The sequence below is a fragment of the Mesoplodon mirus genome (assembly GCF_964341445.2).
Source record: "Mesoplodon mirus genome assembly, chromosome: 8".
Classification (NCBI taxonomy): Eukaryota; Metazoa; Chordata; class Mammalia; order Artiodactyla; family Ziphiidae; genus Mesoplodon; species Mesoplodon mirus.
In genome coordinates this window covers 19,823,510-19,842,464 of record NC_138984.1, presented here as the reverse complement: position 1 = coordinate 19,842,464, position 18,955 = coordinate 19,823,510, and the positions used below count along the sequence as shown (strand labels likewise).

The window sequence follows — 18,955 nt, the reverse complement described above, 5'->3', positions numbered from 1 at the left end:
CGCACGCTCCCGCTGCCCTGCAGGACCTTGCCTCCGTCCTGGAGTTCACAGGTCCCCCTTTCCCTGCTTGCTTCTCTCACCCACACCACTTTGGTGACCTTGAGTGTGAGGCAGCCAATTTTGTGCCACTTTCAAGGCCCAGTGAAGAGACAGGCAGTTCAGTAGAGGCCAGGAGGTGAGCCAGCAGAAGGCAACCTGACCTGGCCAGCCTGTCGCCCACCGAACAGGAAGGCTGGGCATCATGAGCTGCTCATGTCACCGTCAGCCCTGTAACTGCCTTGTCCATTGAGGAGAAGGGCCCACCAGGCGGCCACCACCCAGTGTCTCCCTGCAGGGCTTCTCCCCTGCCCTGTTAACACAGCCAGCAGGCGGTCTTGGGGGGTCATTGCAAAGCGAGTGCAATGGACAGAGGGCAAGGACAATTCCCTGTCCTGATGGGGGACTGGGAAAAGATGAATCCTTGAAATGAGCAAATTGTCCATAAACCTCCTTCCTGGAACTTACGAGGAGCAGCTTTGCCTTTTTCTGTCCTGTGATGTCTTTGGCAGAGGTGGGCCCCAGAAAGGAGAAGGGTGAGGTAAACAACTGCATTCACCCTGAAAACCAGATCGTGTTTCCAAGGGTGGGCAGGAGAAGCCAGGACCCCTGCCCTGCTGTGTGAGGTTTCAGAACACAGAGCAGCATGAAGGCGCATGGCGGGTCTGCTATGATCAGAAGCCAACCATCAGCACCCCACAGAGCTCTGCCTGAATTGAATATACGTGAGCTTTTTATTGGGGAATGGATAACAAAATATTTTAGTTTCATTTTGGGTTGGATGAGACATTCAGGGCAGGAAAGTTTTAGCCCCTGTATTTTTGCCTCAGTTTCCCATAGTTCTCAGCTCTAGCTTCCAGGATGCTTTACCAGATGCGCACCCCCATCTTTGGGAACCAGCCTGTTCCCAAAGTTGGCTATTCTGGGGAAAAAACTGGGTGGAACAGGACACCCCAGCTCAGAAACCTTAAGTCTGGCAAGTGTTCTGTGGCTGAGTGTAGTCACCACATGACAGCACGAAGCGCCTTTAACCTTGGAAGTTTGGAGGGTTGCTTCTTTGAAGGTCCTGCCCCCATGGTGAAAGATTTAAGGAACTGCTGTGTGCTAGCCCGAAAAGGTATAAACTGCGTAGGAGGACCCTAAATTCTTTACTCGGAAGAGGATTGAGCCCAGTCTGAAATGCAAATAGGTCTAGGCCATCCAGAAATTGTGGGCAGGTGATTCTCCTGTCTAACTTGGTACATTTACTGCCCTTGTGGGCTTATTAGCACAGGTATTACTTGGTACCCCGGAGTATTCAATAGGGAGGAAGAGCTGATGAGACATTTCTGTGAAAGCTGGACCTTAGCCCGTGCCTGGAATTCCTACATACCTCTGCCTGAGGAACCTTACCACCTCGTGTTTGCTGTCTCTTCCGGGACCCCATTCCTAGCCCAGAGCATGGGGTGGACGGAAAGGTGAACAGAAACCAGCCTTCACACTTACTCTCTGCTTTTGAAGGGGGAAGACGTTTTCATCCCGCTAACTCTTGGGAACAGGAAGAGGAAGCGGCTGGCAGCTGAAGGCTGGAACACTTGCTACTGGATAATCGTAGCTTTTAATGTTGCACCTCTTCAGGTTCTTAAGGGATTCTCCGTTTTGGTTCCATTTTGTACACGTTTGGAAAATAATCTGCAAAAATGAGCTGTGCTTGCAAGGACTTCATGGTTCCCAAGAATTAAAAAAAAAGGAAAAAAAAGAATTCCACTTGATCAACTTAATTCCTTTTCTTTATCTTCCCTCCCTCCCTCCCCTTCCCCTCCCCCTCTTTTCCAAGCTGTTTTGCTTTGCAGTATGTTACTGGTAATGAGTTGCAGGATAATGCAATCTTAACTTGTTTTCTCCTAAGTATTTGAGTTCAGAACTCCTGTATCTAAAGAAACACGGTTGGGGTCATTAATAAAGAAAATCTTTCTATCTTACATGAGAATTCACTGGGTTTCTGGACTGTGAGTCCAAACAAGAGAGGAGGAGGGATGAAGGGTGCACCAGTACTGCCCTTGAACCTGCAAACCTGCACTGGAAAAGCTTAGGTTCCAGAGGCCCCCCACCCACCCCACCCCCCACCCAGCCTCCCTGTAGAGGAGAGAATGGCTCACTGGTAAGCTCTTAGTTGGCATTTCTGAGTAAACGTAAACATGCTCACTGTAAAGCTTGGTTCCTAAGTCTGTCCGGCTGTGGCCAAGAAGCTCGCAGGACAGTGACAGGCACTTTATAATGTGTTTTCTGGTGAAGCCTTTTATCTTGAATAATGTATTAACGTTTCCCCAAATGTGTTTCATGGTGTGTGTGGTTCTGCAGGTCATTGTGGGTCTAATGCAAACAACTGGGCGCAGTTTCTTTCTCACACAAGAGCCCAATAGCCTGGCACTCCACAAAACTCACTGTGGGAGATGCTTACCTAATAAACAGGACAGAGCCTAGCAAGGTATCCTGCTGTCCCCACTGATCCCTAAAATACAATTGGTTCAGAAAGTTTGTTTGGTAAAGAAAAGAACTTTCGGGGCACCTGAAATGGTCTAAGGGTGACCCTAATGGTTTCTACCTTCTTGCTTCCCCTTTTAATTTGTCTCCATCAAGTTCAGTGTGTTTCAAACTGGTTTGAGACTGTTAATGAATTGTGAAATGTCCTGACATTTTTATTTCCTAAACTATTGTGAGATAATTGTACATTCACTGCAGTTGTAAGAAATAGTACAGAAATTCTGTAGTACAATATCACAGCCAGGAAGTTAACATTGACACAATCCCAGCCTTGCTCAGATTTCACCAGTTTTGCATACACTCATTTGTGTGTGTGTGTATGTGTTGTGTCTTCCGTGCATTTTTTTTCACGTGTGACTTCAACGTTTTTTAAAAATAGAATAGTATATATATACTAATCAGAATGCATCACTCCTATTAAGGGTAAGTACTGATTTAGTTATAGACATGTTGACTAGATTGTAAAAATGTCTTTTTACTGTGGGTCATGATCAGATTTAAAAGCAACAGGTCATTTAGTCATCCTGGCTTCATTTTACTCAGGATCAGTTACGTTCCCATCCCCTCAACAAATATGTGCCCCGGAGAGTGCTGTCCCCTTGGTGGGGCTGACCATAACTTTTGAGTGGAGAGAGTTTACTGCATCGAGTCTTCCCAGTGTTTTCCTGGGATGTGGCGCCTCATCACCTACTTCTGGTGGATGGAAAACTGGGCTAAATTTAGATCTGTTGAGAGACAGTGACATCGATGTGTTCTGTACCCCAGGAGCTATTGAAGGGGTTTGCAAGGGTAATTTTGGCCAGAAGTTGTTTTTGCTCTCCTGCTGACTTTAGAACATAACTCCTTAGTAAGTTGGAACTCACTGTATTTTGCCAATAATGGGGATCAGATTTCTGAAAAGTGCTGTAAATGGCAAAACCAGAGTTGCTTAGAAAATATGGAGTTAGGAGAAAAACAAAGAGGCATTAAATATTTTTTAATAAACCCTAAGGAGTTGTCTTAATTCCAAGACTTTGTCAGCATAAAAACCCATGCTGGGGCTTCCCTGGTGGCGCAGTGGTTGAGAGTCCGCCTGCCGATGCAGGGGACATGTGTTCGTGCCCTGGTCCGGGAAGATCCCACATGCCGCAGAGCGGCTGGGCCCGTGAGCCATGGCTGCTGAGCCTGCGCGTCCGGAGCCTGTGCTCCGCAACGGGAGAGGCCACAACAGTGAGAGGCCCACATACCACAAAAAAAAAAAAAAACATGCTGGTGAAAACCCCTCTCCAGACATGCTCCTTTGTCTTCATCTGTTTCCAGAGCACACTTAACTCTTTCTCAAGGACCCTCCATCCCCTTTGTGGACAGACGCACACTGTAACTTCAGCCAAAGCCCATAGAATTGTAGGAGGATGGAGGTCTCAAGCTGAGGGTCAGCATGCTGAGAGGATGTGGGTGACAAAAAACGGGATCTAGTCTCAATTGCTGCTAATTTGCTGCCTTACCTTAAAGGTCCATACCTGGGAGGTATAGATGAGCTGGGATATAAGCTGGAGAGGTGGAAACAGTGTTTAAGACCTGGGTTTGAATCAATGTTCCACCACTTACTAGCTATGTGACGGTAAATTTCTTAATCTGAGCCCTGATGGCCTCATCTTTGGACATGACACCACCTATTTCACAGGGCTCTTAAAAGGAATAGAGAACAGATAAGTGCCTATCACGTTGTAGGCATTTATAATGCCTATAATTATCATTGATAACACCATCTAATCTTAGTTACATTCTTGTACTCTTAAAGAGGATCGGAGTGGCAGGACTGCTGAGAAGCCAAGTCCAGCATAAACCAAGGTCACTCTGCCTTGGGGTTTTTCAGGTCCTCACCAAAAACGGTGATATTTTTCACTGTTTGGTGGCCCTCAGACTGCAGCGTGGGGTGAGAAGGGTGTTGGTGGGAATCTCCAAGTCTGGATAAAGTGAGACCTGGGCAAGCTAAGAACCAGGAGCTTGATGGAAAAGCAAATGAGACTGTAACAGAAAGTGGAGGTGTGGAACCAGAGGACATGAAGTTGAAGCCAGGAAGAGGAAGTAATGCCAGCTGCTGCGTCAGCCCTTGTACCCAGAGCTGATACTTGACAGTTAACCATTTCAGTTCCCTTCAGTCTCATTCGAAGTAGGCCTGATGGACCCTTGTCCCAGCAGCTACAGAGACCTAAGACCAAAGCCTGGGTCGGCTCTGGGGGCTATTTTGAGTTCAAGCAATGCTGCCCCCTTCTGGGGATTGCTAAAAGCACTGCAGTTTGTGTGACCGAGGGAGACTTGAAAAATCTGTCGTTTAGCCCTGACAGGAAGGACCCAGAGTTTCCTCTGCCCTTATAGCTGACTTTAAAGTCTTCCTGAAGCCAGGATCCTGGCCAGACTTGGTCACAGGACTGTCCCCAGAGCCCTTCAGAGGCTCCCAAGGGCTCATCTGCTGGAGCCTATGGGGAGCCACCCAGTGCCAGACACCCAGGGTCGACAGACAAATTTCCAGGAGAATGGGGTGCATGAAGGAGACCCAGGTGGATCTCCTGCCACAGTCCAGATTGGGCACCATGATACAGGCTCTACCTGAAAGGTGAACGGGGACAGGTGTGGTACTCTAGGGCCCACAGATCCACTAGATGGAGCATCTGAAAACTGCCTGCACCAGAGCCCTCCTGTGGGCGAAGGAGAGAAGGCTGGGGATAAGTCAGTCCCAGGGACTGACGGAACAGAGAGGAGCTAGATGATCCAATAAGGAGGAAACAGGGCTGAGCTGAGGACAGAATCCAGGCTCCCCGGCTCTGGGTCCCGAACTTGTTCTCCTTTACATGTCAGCCCACACACAGTGTTTAGACAGAGTAGCGAAGAAGAAACACAGACATCCTGCATCCTGCAGGGAGGAGGCCAGGGCTGGGAACAGAAGGAGGTCTGTTTATTCCTGGCAATCCAATATGAGGGGACCCACTTCCACTTCTGTCAAGGCCCCAGGGTGAACTCTCCCAGAGCCTCTGACTTCACCACCAGATAGCGTGGGGCTGAGAGCCGTCCACTGGAATGCAGCATCCTCCCACCCACCAGCTCCCTTGAGGATGGGTTTGAGGCTGGGTGCTTTCCTCTTTCCAGTTTTTGTCCCAACAGAGGTCCTTCTCTCCAGGACTCCTGACTGCTGTGCAGGGTTGGCAGAGGTAGACCTCTCAGGCCTCCAGCCTTTCAGGCCCAGGTCTCCCCGAGAGAGCACAGAAGACCCCTTGCTCCATCTACAAGGAGCTTTTTCCTAATGTCTAAACTCCAGCTTTCTTGCTGCAGTTTTAGCCTGTTCCCTCCCACTTCAGGCCTCAAGAGAGTGTAACTGCTTCTCTCCCTCACCCCAAAGCCTCACTTGACACAAGCTGGAAATTGGGGCTTCCTAGCCTTGAACTTGCCCCTCCTCTCACTCTACGTAGTTTCTCGTGTTTCCCTGTGGAGTGGAAGTGTCATTCCCCTCTTGCTTTTCACAGGCTCTCTATCAGCCTTTCTCAATGGAATTCTCAGAGGCGACAGGTGGCTGGAGGGAAGGGATGTGCAGAGAAGGCCAGAAATCCCTTTCATTGTGTGCTTCTGTGCCGAGCACTGACCCAAGTCCTCATCACATGTTTTCTCTCTTTTTTTTTTTTTTTGGCTGCACCAGGCAGCATGCCGGATCCCAACGGCGAGGGATCCAACCTGTGCCCCCTGCAGTGGAAGCGCAGAGTCTTAACCACTAGACTGCCAAAGTCCCCCACACATTTTCTCATATAGTCTCACAATAGGTGAATACAATATGAGCCCCATTTTGCAGATGAGAAAATTAAAGTAAGAGAACTTTAATAATTTACTCAAGTTTACACAGCCAAAAAGATAGGATCCAAAAAGGATTCTGAGATTTAAACCCAGGCTTTCAGATTCCAGCACTGGCTCATGCCTCTTGGTCGTCATGGAGGGAGGAAGGGAATCACTTGTTGAGAACCCTCCCCCATTAGGTGTCAGGTACTGGGCTGTATGCAGTCACATGTTATCCCATGTTATCACATGTTATTCCCCTCAACAACACTGACAGGTGGTTTTCCTTGTTCCCATTTTACAGGTGAGAAAATGCCCAGAGGTAGCTTGCCCCAAGTCACACCCCCAGAGCTATTTGTGCCTCATAGCCCAGAACTTGACTCACAAAGTAGTTGAGAAAAGTGGAATGACCCCAGATTCTGGAAGGCAAGCCTGGCTTTATAAGCTGAAATTCCCTACCAGGTGATAGGAAGGGCGGGCAGTGAAGATTCTCATATTCCAGACATCCCCCCAACCACCACCATCAGACACACACCACTATGCGGACTGGCAGAATTACAGGAGGTGAATGCGCTGTCAGCTGGCTGGCCACTCCAGGGGTTTAAGGCTCATAAAATGTAAATACATGAGCTGGGAAGTAGGGAAGGTAGACTAAATCATTATTGTTCACTAGCTGGAATGCATTTCTCAGGTTAGCTGAGCAGTAGCAGGCCAGAGGGCTCCAAGCTGGGTGACGTGCCTTCTTGGTGGCAAGCTATGGCCAGTGGCTGGAGAGGGGGCCACTGGTACAGGAGGGTAAGGAGGGGGCACTGGAGAAGGGAGGCAGGCCTCCCAGTACTGCAGCTCAGGGTGTGCCAGGTCCCACCCCCCAGAGGCGGGGCCAGGCTGAGCCCCGCCAGCCTCAGCTCCATCCCTCCAGGAACCCAGGCGAGGGCAGAGCCTGAGAGTGCAGTGGAGAGCCGGGGCCCTGCTGGCCCCGCACAGTGGAGGTACCATGCCCTCACCGGTCAGGACACCAGACATCGCCAGAAGCCCTGCAGCGCTGGCTGCGGCAACTCCCTGACACTCAGAGGAAAGCCCCGGCTGGGGGAGCGACACCTGTCCCCCACAGCCATGTGAGTAGCTGCCCCCTCTCCCCCTTCCCCACCCGGCCCCCGGGGCCACACCTGGAGACCTCGGCCCCAGATCCTGCAGAGGCCATTGCACGCAGCCCGAGCCTCCGGGTTGTGCGGGTCACACAGCCTGCATACCCATAAGACTGCTGGGAAGTCGCCCCGGCGGCTGACCCTGCCTTTCTCGCTGCTCTGTTGGACGTAGGGTGGGAGACTCACTCCAGCGAAGAGCTGGGAGCTCCAGCCCATGACTCCAGAGTCCAGGTTTGAAGTAACGGACTCTGAGGTCTCCTGGGGTTTAATAAAGTTCACAGTGCAGGGATGAAGGGGAACAGAAACTGGAGGGCCGCTGGAGAGGCAAAGATGTACCCAGCGGACAGCCCTGGGGGAGGTTGAGGAAGAAGAAACAGAAGCTGAGGGTAAAGGGGTGCAGCAGCTTGGGGGGCCTGAGGGGAGCTGGGGATAGAAGGGGCAACGTCTCCTGCGCTCAGGGTGGCCGTGGGGCCCTCTGATCCTCTAACCCGGGGGAGGGGGCAGGTAGGAATCCTTTCCCTCTTGACTTTAATCCTAGCGACAGCAGCTGCTCCCGTTGGCAGAAGCAGGAGTTCCCACAGGGCCCAGGACCCCTCCCCTGTCCCCCATCCCTATGATGTGGCAGTGGGGACAGGGCACGGGACGACTGGGACAGGTCAGAGCCACAGAGAGGCCAGGCCCTGCCCAGCGGCTCCTCCTCCTCCTCTGGGCTCGCTTCAGCCCTCTGCCGCTGGCACCTGCACATTCACTGCCAACCCTCCCCCCTCCCAGCAACTCCTCCCCTCTTCCAGTTCCCAGGAAAGGCCCTGTTGCTAGAGTGGTAGGGACGCGTCAAGTTTATGGGCTGGAAGTCCTACCCGGAGGCTGCTCACTGAGGTGTAACTGGTGACAAGGCGGATGGAGGGGAGGTGCAAGGGACAGGGCAGCCCCTTGCTGCCACCCATTGCCCTGGCCTCATCACTAACTCAGTGAGCCTTGCCTCAGGGTGACTTCTACCCCTACCTGCACCCCGAATCCTTAGCAACCTACCACCTCTTAATGCACGGGTGCCGACTAGCCTGCGAGCATCTGAAGACAAGGACCACCCTCCTTCATTTAGCACCCACCCCGAGTCCCTTGTCCCGGCTCTGGCCCCAGCCCGAAGGAGGCCATCAACTGTTGGCTGGCCAGAGGGCCACTACACACCAGCCAGACCCTATCCTATCCTGTCAGCTAATTTGTTAGAGGCCTCACCTGGTGGAGTCAGGGATGGTCAAAATGCTTTGGGGATGGGTGGATCCACTTTTCAGCCTAAACAGAGGCATAAACACAGCTGCCCAGAGAGGACCAGACAGATAACAGAAATGGGCGAAGGGGCTGGGTGGGGACTGTGGGAGCTATCTGAAGGCAGCCACCACTCAACTCCAGCTGGTTGCTACCATACAGGCAGGACCTGATTTTTTTAAGCCCCAGATATAAATTTTTATGTAAATTTTAATTGGCAGTTCATTGGGGGAAAAATGTGTATCAGCAAGCAGGATATGGCCCACAGTCTGTTGGTGTGCAACCTCTGGATTAATGTGCAGCCTTGCCGAGAGGACAGTGACCAGCAGCCCCACCCTAACTCCGGTCGCCCCACCTTCCATCTAGGCATGCCCGCTGCTGCTCCAGGCCTCCCCCGTCCCCAGGCCCAAGATGACACCCAACAGCACCAGGGAGATGCCCAGCCCCATTCCCGCAGGGGCCCTGGGGCTCTCCCTGGCCCTGGCAAGCCTCATCGTCGCTGCCAACCTGTTCCTGGCCCTGGGCATCGCCAGGGACCACCGCCTGCGCAGCCCACCTGCTGGCTGCTTCTTCCTGAGCCTGCTGCTGGCCGGGCTGCTCACCGGGCTGGCACTGCCCATGCTGCCAGGCCTATGGAACCAGAGCCGCCGGGGCTACTGGTCCTGTCTGTTCCTCTACTTGGCTCCCAATTTCTCCTTCCTCTCCCTGCTTGCCAACCTCCTGCTGGTGCACGGGGAGCGCTACATGGCAGTGCTGCGGCCTCTGCGGCCCCGTGGGAGCACCCAGATGGCCCTGCTCCTCACCTGGGCTTGCCCCCTGCTCTTTGCCAGCCTGCCTGCCCTGGGCTGGAACCACTGGGCCCCTGGGACCAACTGCAGCTCCCAGGCTGTCTTCCCAGCCCCCTACCTCTACCTCGAAGTCTATGGGCTCCTGCTGCCCGCCGTGGGCGCTGTCGCCCTTCTCTCGGTCCGCGTGCTGGCCACCGCCCGCCGTCAGCTGCAGGACATCCGACGGCTGGAGCGGGCCGTGTGCCGCGGCGCGCCCTCGGCCCTGGCCCGCGCCCTCACCTGGCGGCAGGCCAGGGCACAGGCTGGAGCCACGTTGCTCTTTGGGCTGTGCTGGGGGCCCTACGTGGCCACCCTGCTCCTCTCCGTCCTGGCCTATGAGCAGCGCCCGCCGCTGGGGCCCGGAACTCTGCTGTCCCTCATCTCCCTGGGCGGCGCCAGTGCGGCGGCAGTGCCCGTGGCCATGGGGCTGGGTGATCAGCGCTACACGGCCCCCTGGAGGGCGGCCGCCCAGAGGTGGCTCCAGGTGCTGCGGGGAAGACCCCAGGGCAGTCCTGGACCCAGCCCTGCCTACCACACCAGCAACCAAAGCAGCATGGACCTCGACTTGAACTAGGGGAAGCGCCTCTGCTCGTTCCTGCTAGAAGCATCCATCCATCTCGGCCACCAGGCCCATCTCCACTTATCCCCACACCTCTGGATCAGAGACCCTGCCCCTATATGACCCCACCCTGACTGAATAAAGCTCCCCTGGCTCCCAGCTTATGGTTATCTCATTCCATATCTTAGCAAGGGAGGGACAGGTGAGCAGCTGTGGAGAGAACCTAGAGGATCCAGGGAGATTCCAGTTCCAGACAGGCAGGCAGCTATAGGTGAGGATGCTGCTGCCTGAGGGGGTGAGCTGAGGCACCTTGAGATCCAGATGTGGCAGGGAGCCTCACCCTGACACGCCCCTCACTGGCTCCTCCTCATGTCCGGCCACCACAAAATCCACACAGACACGTCTCTGGGAAGTATATTTTATTTACATTTTTAAAATCTGTTAACTAATATCTCTTCCTCCTTTCCGCCCCCAGAGACTTGGGAAGGGAAAGAACGGGAACTTCGAAGACCTACTCCCCACATACAAATACACACCCCCATGGCTCACACCAGCAAAGGAAGTGAAAGAGAAAGAGGTCTGAACCTCCCTCTGAAGGGCCTGCCAGGTCTGGGCGAGGACTACGAGGGAGAGGGCGGGAAGGAGGGGCCCGAGGGGTGGGTCTCTTAAGAGAAGAAAGGGACAGAGAGGGGGCAAGTCAGTTTGAAGTGGTTGGAAAGTGAGTCCGAGGCCCATCCCCTCCTCTTCCCTCCTACCCTATCGCCTCTGCTGATGGGGGTCTCTCTGTGCCCCCTCCACACCAGACACAAAGCAGAGGCTGCAGCCGTTAGCGGTCAGGCCTCTGGACACAAAATACTTTTGCTTTGTGGTCTCCTGACGTGGTCACCACCAGGGAGGCATCTCTGTGGACAGAAGACACAGCTGGGAGGGACTGGAAGACCTCAGGCCCACCCTAGGCCCACCACCCAGGGGCCTTCTGGGGCCCTCCTGCAGCTCATCCTCAACTCCAGACCCCTAGTGCCTGGCGCTGGGCTGACCCACACCCAGTGAACACGCCTGAAGCCAGCAACCAGCAAGGGGATCAGAGGAGAGCCGCCTGCATGGGGGAAGGGGTCCCAGCTCCTGCGCCCGGGGGATGAGATGTGAGGCCGCACCGTCAACGGAAGACGACTCCCGCAGGCCTGCCAGCTCTCCTGCCTCACAGGCAGGCCCAGGCCTTGGGGCCTAGCTGCCCTTAGGCATCGCCCCCTACACCCTAAGGACCCTGTGACCCCCCATGTGCTATTCCCACCTTCCAAACACACAGAGACCCCAGCCCTTGCCCAATTCACTTACTTGCTGAGAGCAAAGTCCAGGATCTCGGCCGTGTGGCCCCGGTAGTCAGTAAGCAGGCGGCCGGTCCGAGCATCCCAGAGGCGCACGATGCCATCCAGGCTGCAAGTGTAAACCACGGCGGTGCCTGCCTCCCACAGCAGCTGCACGATGCCCGACTGCAGCAGGGTACGGCAGAAGCGGCGTGCAGTCAGAGGCGGGAGAGCTGACAGGCATCTGCTCCCAACTCTCAAGGAAGGAGGGAGGGACTATGGGCCATAGGGAAGGACCAGACAGGAGCCGGGTCTGGGGCAGACGCTCCCAGAGACCTGGGATTCCCATGGCCATGGCCATGGCTCCAGGCTGCCTGTACCTGGTGCTGACACTGGTGCCTGAGGGTCTGCGTAGACAGGTCATAGATGGCCAAGGTCCCATCCAGGTAGCCAACAGCTGCCAGAGGCATCCTGGGCAGAGGAGAGTTTCACGACAGCTCGTGGAGGAGGGACCTGGACTCGGGGCCCTCTGGTCCTCCCTGGTTCCCCAGCCCAGGCCCCCTCCCCCAAGCCCCCTGCTCTTGTGTCAGGCTGAGGCCCTGCTCACACTCACACACTGCAAAAGCCCAAGGACTCCACGGAGTTGGACTCGCTCTCCTCCCCTTCTCCCAGATTGGGCTGGGAGGCCACAGTCTCGGGTCTGAAAACGCCCACCACCTATGAGCCAGGGGAGAGGATCAGAGAAGAGCCTGGAAACATGGTTCTCTATTAAGAGAAAAAAGGCAGTGGGGCAAGGAGGCTGGGTGAAGAATAAGAGAGGAAGGGGAGGAGACGCGGAAAGCGGAGGGCCCCAGAGCCAGACTCCAGGTCCCACTCACCTTGCCGGTGGTGGCACTGACCAGCTTGGCCTGGCAGTCCACAGAGCCAGTTAGGATCAGGCTGCCATCCTGGTTGGTGGCAACACAGGTCAGAGGGCCTTGGTGACCCTCGGTCCCTAGGATGAAGTGGAGGAATAAGTCGGATTTCATCCTGTCCCAGGTCTCAGCCCCTGCCCCACAAAGGCCTAGGTTAACACTTTCCCCACCCCAGATACCTTTTAGTACATGGATAGAGTTTCCCTGCTTCAGGTCCCAAACGCGGATGGTGCCATCTTCATAGCCGACAACAGCTCGCTTCCCTAAAGGGCCAGAGATGGAGGTGAAGAGAGAAGAACAGATAGTACACTCAGACATATCAGCAAGGGAGGGAGGGGATGGGGGCAAGGAAGTGAGGGAACGCACAGTGCCTCAGGGAAGACCCAGTTCCGGGTGGAAAGGGGGAGCTGTCTGCTCTGGGGCCTGGGAGGTCAGTGCTCCCGAGAGCAGGCCTCAGAGTTTGCTGGCGGTGGCCCAGGAGGGAGCCAGGGAGACGCGTAACCCTGGTCCCCACCTCTCTGCACTCAGGAAAGCTGCTCTCACCATCAGGGAGGACTCGGCCACAGGTGGCTGGGCAGTTGGGGCCCTGGAAGGTCTTGCAGTCACCATTCGGGACCTTCCACATCCAGGTGTTGCCGTCAGCCGTGCCCGCCAGTAGGACAGGTGCCCGAGAGTGCCACTCCATCCACTGGGCAGAGACAAAGTCTCAAGAGGGAGGCCCCTCACCCCATCTCACCTAGGAGTCTGCCCCATGAGCTCTGCCAAGTTTTCCCCGCGTCTGAGTCAGCAGGGACACCCCAGGGAATGGGCCTAGACATTCTTGCTGTACTCTGGGAGTGTACTGGCTCAGAGCTGGTTTGGTCTGCTCAAGGTGGCACGGACCCCCAGGGTCTCACCCCTCCCCCGGCCCTCAGAGTTGAATCCCACTCCGATGATCTCACCTCCAGATCTCCTGCTTCAAAAGACCAGACCTCCTCCTTGGTATCCACCTGCCACACTTTTAAGAGGCCACTCATGTCCCCTGTGGCCACTAGGGTAGAGTCGTGGCTGAAACCAGCACAAGTCACAGAGTCTTTATGGCCTGCAAAGAAGAGTGGGCAGGAAGAGAAGAGAACATCAGGGTACCTGGTGCTGGGGACACAGGACCCAGGTATCTGGCCCCCAGAAAGGACCAGCTGGGAAAAAAAAAGGATGGGTCCCAGCAGAACAGGTAACCAAACTCAGAGCTGCTCCAGGAGCCAACAGCCCCATGTCTCCCCAGGGGAGACAGTGCTGGCCCCCCACTCAACCATGTACAGCCCAGGCCTATGTCTTCCCCATTCTGTACGCTCCACATCTCTGCCTGAACTACTCACAGCCTCCTTCCTGCCCCGATTCTCCTTCACTAGTGTCGCCTCCTCCCAGGCCTTTCCCTGACTCCCTCAGCCAATCAGTGCCTCCCTCCCCTATGCCCACAACAGACCATGATATTCTTTGGGGCCCTCAGGCCAAGTATAGAGCTGGCAAAACGGGAGTCCATAAATGGCTATTGGATGCACAACCGCTGCAGGCCAGCCCCCTAAGACCTCCAAAGGGGCAGGACCTCACCCAGGCCCGCTCACCTGCACACTCAAAGAGCAGTTCCCCATCGCTGAGCCTCCACACAAAGGCTTTGTCATCTTCGCCCCCTGTCACTGCCAAAGTGTTGGTCTTGGGGTCCAGGCTCACACAAAACACAGATGCTGTCCCAAGAGATACTCCATGAGTAAGGAGACAGAGCTCCCACCTAGGATTCTGTCCTTCGGGACCCTTGGGAAGCCCACCCCCTTCCACCCAAAGTAACACGTCTTTCCTCCTGGAAAAGAAGGGTGCATCCAAGTTCTTCTAAGTTTCAAGCATCAGGTTGTTGGAGAAATCCCTTCCCAAGCTTGCAGAACTCTAAGTCCTTCTCCAGGACAGATCCCCCTTCGGTGCTGTTCCCTTCACCACCCCACACTGATGCCACGGACAAGAGAAAGGTATGTGTGCAGCGCTTACAATTCTCAGCATGGGATGCCACCAGTCTGGGGTCTGAGTGAGGAAAGCGTCATGTTACTGGCTCCTTATTAAGAGCTAATATTTAAGAGGATTATCTAAAACATGCTCCAAAAGGTACTATTACCTGTAGTTCACAATAAAGGAAATTTTACCAACGACAACTTTTTAAAAGGAAACTAAAACCCAGAGACATTAATAAAGATCATAAACAGACGAGGAGCTGGGATAGGATTTGAACCCAAGTGTCTCAACTGACTCCAGGAGCCAAGCTCTCCTCCATTGCATCATACTGCCCCCCTACCTGTGAGCTCCTCCAGGGCAAGGCCAGCATTTTCCCACCGCTGTGTCCCTCATAACGCTCCCGACACAGCGGATGGCTGATGCTCAAACGCCCACCTGGATTGAGTTTACAATGGACCTCCTCAGAGACCTACCCGAGTGCAATGCAAAGGTGACTTCGCTATCGTCTGGGCCCTCCATGCTGCCGACCACCCCTTCCTGGGGTTCCAGAACCCAGCCCTCCTCATTGCCCTCTTCTTCTTCCTCTTCCTCAAAGTCCACATCTTCCATCTCCTGGGCCAGATCGTCTGCTTTGGGGAGAGGGTTAAAAGATGGGGTTCGGCAGGCGGTAAGAGGGATGGGAAGTGCGGGGAGGCTGGGGTGGTCGTGTGGCAAGAGGGCAAGGTGAGGTCAGACAGAAGGGGTGAAGCGGCAGGGGGAGGGGGCGTATGGGACGGAGGACAGGAGAGGTCTGAGGACCTGGGGTTGGCCAGGGACCGTGTGGGAAGGGAGGAGCGAGGGAATGATGGGAAGGGGGGTGTGTGAGGGGAAGGGCCAGGGGAGGCGTCAGAGGAACCCCCACCCGGGCCAGGCCTGAGAACTAAGTGTGGGGTTGGGGGAGAGGGGAAGGGCGAAGGAGGTCGGCTGGAATGACCGGTGGGGTGGCGGGGGGTGGGGTGGGGGTGGGGTGGGGTGGGGAGAGGGAGAAGCAGGGGTCAAAGGCCAGGGGTGAGCGCCTCCTGTCCCGTGGCCCGAGGATCGGCAGCTCTCACCCGGGTCCGGCGGACCGGGATCCAGTTCTACCACCTCGATAATCTCTTCATCACCATGGAAGCTTAGGGTCTCCAGTGGAGGGGTGTCAGCGGTGGCCCCGCTTTCCGATTCGGACTCCATGCGGCGCAAGCGGCGAACCCACTTCTCTGGGCCCAAACGCCTCCCAGAGTCAGCTCTGCGCGACGACGCGGAACTCGAGCCCCTCCTCCCGGGAGGAAGTAGGCGTAGGCGACTCCCCGGCAGGGAGAGCGACGGCCTCTCGACCAATAGAGAAGGGGGTGGGCTGGCTGAACCACCAATCACAGGGCAGAGTTGGGAGACGGGGCCGGGGCGTGGAGAGGAGAACCCAACTCCGCCCGACCTGACTCCGCCCCCAACAGGAGGGCAACAAGCGAGCGTGCGCGCCTCCGGGGTATCTCCTGGGAATAGTAGTTCTCCCGCGTCTGTTCCGCGGGCTTCTGGGAGATGTAGTTTCTGTTCTGTAGGCTGGACGGGAAGAGCGGGGGAGGCCCCTTACGCAAACTACAATTCCCGGCGGGGAGCGCGGTGAAGGGGGGTGGGACCTGAACATGGCGGCGGTGGTAGCTGCTACGGCGCTGAAGGGCCGGGGGGCGAGAAATGCCCGCGTCCTCCGGGGTAAGGAGAGGGACCCCGGGGAGGGCCGGACTGCAGGGGGCACCCTTTTACTCACATCCCGCTCGGCGATGGCAGGAGGTCAGGGCTGTCGATTGCTGCCCACACTCCTCTGCAGGATCTTAAAGAGTCTGGGAGCTAAAAGATGCTCTCTAGAGGTCACCCAGTCCATCCCTCAGCCTTCCCGTTACACGACACCTCTGGGGTCTTGCAGCGAAATGGAGCCCCAAGGAAGCCTTTTAGACTCCCGTGCTCCAGGTGTTTCACACTCACCGCAGTGCAGAGGAAAGAGCCCTGGGCTTCTGGAGGCTTGGGTTCTAGCCCCGGATAATTAGCAGTTTGACCTTGGGCGAAGCAGTTCGTCTCTTGGGGCTTCAGTTTCCTCTTCTATAAAATGAGGGGATGGAGTAGACTACCTTTAAGCTCCCTTCCAGTGCTAACATTCTGCAGTTTGAAAACCATTTCTCGGATTTCCTTCATACGTCTCAATGTGAGCCCCACTGCAGTCCTTCACATCCTGTCGTCTGATGAGATGAAGAACAGCGAAGCTCGCTCTCCTCGCACCAGGGTGATGAGCCCGCAGTGACGTGGAAGTGGCTTTCAAAGGTGCCACCTCGATGGCGACTTTCCCATTTCCCTCTGGACTTTCCCTGATACTTGTTACTCCAAACTGCAGTCACTCCGCTTCCTCAGATCTCAGCCATTCCTTCCCCGGGCTTTCTTCTCACCTTCTCTTACCTACCTTCCTTGCCTCCATCCACAGGGATTCTCTCAGGAGCCACAGCTAACAAGGCTTCCCAGAACAGGACCCGGGCACTGCAAAGCCACAGCTCCCCAGAGTGCAAGGAGGAGCCTGAGCCCCTATCCCCTGAACTGGAATACATTCCCAGAAAGAGGGGCAAGAACCCAATGAAAGCTGTGGGACTAGCCTGGTGAGTTTTAACTAACCCTTTGCCCACCAGTGGGGAGTGGCACCAGGGGAGGGTGGGACCCAGAAACTTCTCCAAGTTTCAGGTGGTGAGCTGAATCCAAGGTTGCGGAGACCGGATTGCTGGGTGTGAGGACTGGAATCTCAGAGGACTGGGGCAGGGGAGGGAGTTGGGAAAGTATGTGAAATTGGAGAGAGAGTGGATTTTCTGTGGAGTGAGCTGAGCTAATCTGATTCATATTTGGGTCCCTGGCCTCATCCTCTCTTTTGGGAGCTTGGGGCAAGACCCAATTGAGATTTTAATTGAGATCACGCGAGATTATATTAGTTGTATAGTAGTAGCACCTACAAGGTGTTCAGTGCATTATTTGAATCTAACTCTGGTCTTAATACGCATTATTGATCAATATTAAAAGAAAAAGAGGGGAAAAATTAACATTTTTTCCAGCACCTAAGGTGTGCCAGTACTTTACCGTGTGATGTTTTAGTCTTTCTGAGATAAATAGGACATCCCCATTTTACAGAGGAGGGAACTGAGGCTCAGAGCTGGATTCTCACCAGGTCTTGTGATTCCATGACCTTTCCCCACACTGAAGTGCCTCCCACGTAGCAGTGACTCAGATTAAGAAGGGGAGTCTGGGAGGGGGTATGGGGTGGTTTAGGCAGAGGGAATCTTTGCCAAGACTTGGAGAGGGAAAGAGGATGGGCTGTCTGGAAAATCTTGCACAGTTGCTACAGCAGGAGATGGCAGGGCTCATGCTGAGGAGTGTCAGGCTAAAGGGGAAAGGAATGACAAGGCGGGCAGAGACCCAACCACACTGGCCCTTTTGTGCCGTGCCTAGGAGTTTGAACTTGGCCAGGAAGTGATAGAGAGCTAGTACGGGGTTTTGAGCAGGGCAGCGACAGGATCTGATTTGAGTGGGACCCTCCAGCAGCCAGCACAGAGGCTGAATAGATGCGAGCGGTATTGCAGTCTTCGTGCAACTGGTGAGGCTGGAATGAGATTCTCCCCAGCTCCTCTGGCTCAGGCTTGGCCCCTCCCCAAACCCCGTGCACATCTCCCCACCCCTAGGGCCATCGGCTTCCCCTGTGGTATCCTCCTCTTCATCCTCACCAAGCGGGAAGTGGACAAGGACCGTTTGAAGCAGATGAAGGCTCGGCAGAACATGCGGGCATCCAACACGGGCGAGTATGAGAGCCAGAGGTTCAGGGCCTCCTCCCATCATGCCCCGACTCCTGAAGCTGGGTCCGGGGTGCAGTGGTGAGGAACACTGCAACCCTCCCCTAGACTGTATTGATTGTGGCCTCCAGACTGTCAAGTCCTTTCTGGTCTTTGCCTCTGAGGCCCACCAGAGGGCGCATGAAGCCCAGGCTGCTGCCAGCCCCATCCCTCCCGAGAAACGAGCCAAAGGCAAATAAAGTTACTGAGTGTTTGAGTGGAAAGGAACCAGGACTGGGTTTGTGAGTCCCTTGGGATGGGAGGGGCAGAGTGTGGGGTTGGTTACTCATGTGTGCTCCCTCTCACAGAAGCCTCAGTGTTCCAGGCTGAATGGTTGGGGAAACCACAGAGACTTAAGTACAAGCCTAGGCTCAGGCCCTGGGGACCAAGCCCTCAGAGCTGCTGGCCAGGAGGGTGGGGTTCCACTCAGCCTAAACAAATAATAAAGAGAATCAAAGAAGGCGTTCAGGGTGTGGAGTTTAAAAAAGCACTTAATCCTCTTGGCTGAGTCCAAATGACTCAGCCTCTCTGGGCCTCAGTTTCCTTGTTCCTTAAGAGGGATCGAACTAGTGATTTCTAAGGCAGGAGTTCTAAACCTGAACATTGTGGTCCATCCCCACCCCCACGCCCCATATGTGAAATCGTGTGTACACATCCAGTTTTGAGGGGAAGAGAATTCATAGCTCTCATGCACTTTTGTAAAGGGTCCGTGATGCAGAAAAGGTCATGTGCAA

The 18,955-nt window shown here is 55.0% G+C and overlaps 4 protein-coding genes across 7 annotated transcripts in view; 3 read left to right on the top strand and 1 right to left on the bottom strand.

The window, feature by feature from the left end:
• The window catches only part of ARPC2 (actin related protein 2/3 complex subunit 2), a 29,510-nt gene extending 27,513 nt beyond the window's left edge, over positions 1 to 1,997 (top strand). For both annotated transcript variants that reach the window (XM_082629769.1, XM_082629770.1), the window contains exon 11: positions 1,537 to 1,997. In XM_082629769.1, coding sequence (XP_082485895.1) covers positions 1,537 to 1,561 — 25 coding nt within the window. In that variant the 3' untranslated portion in view covers positions 1,562 to 1,997. The remainder of the gene's footprint in view (positions 1 to 1,536) is intronic.
• Positions 1,998 to 6,762: 4,765 nt separating this feature from the next.
• GPBAR1 (G protein-coupled bile acid receptor 1) lies at positions 6,763 to 10,300 on the top strand. Of its 2 annotated transcripts, XM_082631208.1 has the most exons (3): positions 6,763 to 7,475; positions 9,135 to 10,079; positions 10,118 to 10,300. In XM_082631208.1, exons 2-3 carry the CDS (start codon positions 9,180 to 9,182, stop codon positions 10,286 to 10,288), a joined length of 1,071 nt encoding a protein of 356 aa, XP_082487334.1. In that variant the 5' UTR covers positions 6,763 to 7,475; positions 9,135 to 9,179; the 3' UTR covers positions 10,289 to 10,300. The 2 variants fall into 2 exon arrangements, with proteins under 2 accessions (XP_082487334.1, XP_082487335.1); XM_082631209.1 differs by having other exon boundaries at positions 9,135 to 10,300.
• Positions 10,301 to 10,558: 258 nt separating this feature from the next.
• Positions 10,559 to 15,646, bottom strand: AAMP (angio associated migratory cell protein). 2 transcript variants are annotated; one of them, XM_082630215.1, is made up of 11 exons: positions 15,441 to 15,646; positions 14,823 to 14,978; positions 13,974 to 14,093; positions 13,314 to 13,453; positions 12,916 to 13,060; positions 12,552 to 12,635; positions 12,337 to 12,452; positions 12,072 to 12,175; positions 11,839 to 11,929; positions 11,490 to 11,644; positions 10,559 to 11,056 (listed from the first exon to the last, which is right to left on the bottom strand). In XM_082630215.1, exons 1-11 carry the CDS (start codon positions 15,559 to 15,561, stop codon positions 10,981 to 10,983), a joined length of 1,308 nt encoding a protein of 435 aa, XP_082486341.1. In that variant the 5' UTR covers positions 15,562 to 15,646; the 3' UTR covers positions 10,559 to 10,980. The 2 variants fall into 2 exon arrangements, with proteins under 2 accessions (XP_082486341.1, XP_082486340.1); XM_082630214.1 differs by having other exon boundaries at positions 14,823 to 14,975; positions 15,441 to 15,643.
• A 327-nt stretch (positions 15,647 to 15,973) lies between these two features.
• On the top strand, positions 15,974 to 18,449 carry LOC309809247 (putative hydrolase PNKD). The gene is made up of 3 exons (XM_082630221.1): positions 15,974 to 16,077; positions 16,838 to 17,006; positions 18,075 to 18,449. Exons 1-3 carry the CDS (start codon positions 16,011 to 16,013, stop codon positions 18,265 to 18,267), a joined length of 429 nt encoding a protein of 142 aa, XP_082486347.1. The 5' UTR covers positions 15,974 to 16,010; the 3' UTR covers positions 18,268 to 18,449.
• The last annotated feature ends 506 nt before the right edge of the window (positions 18,450 to 18,955 follow it).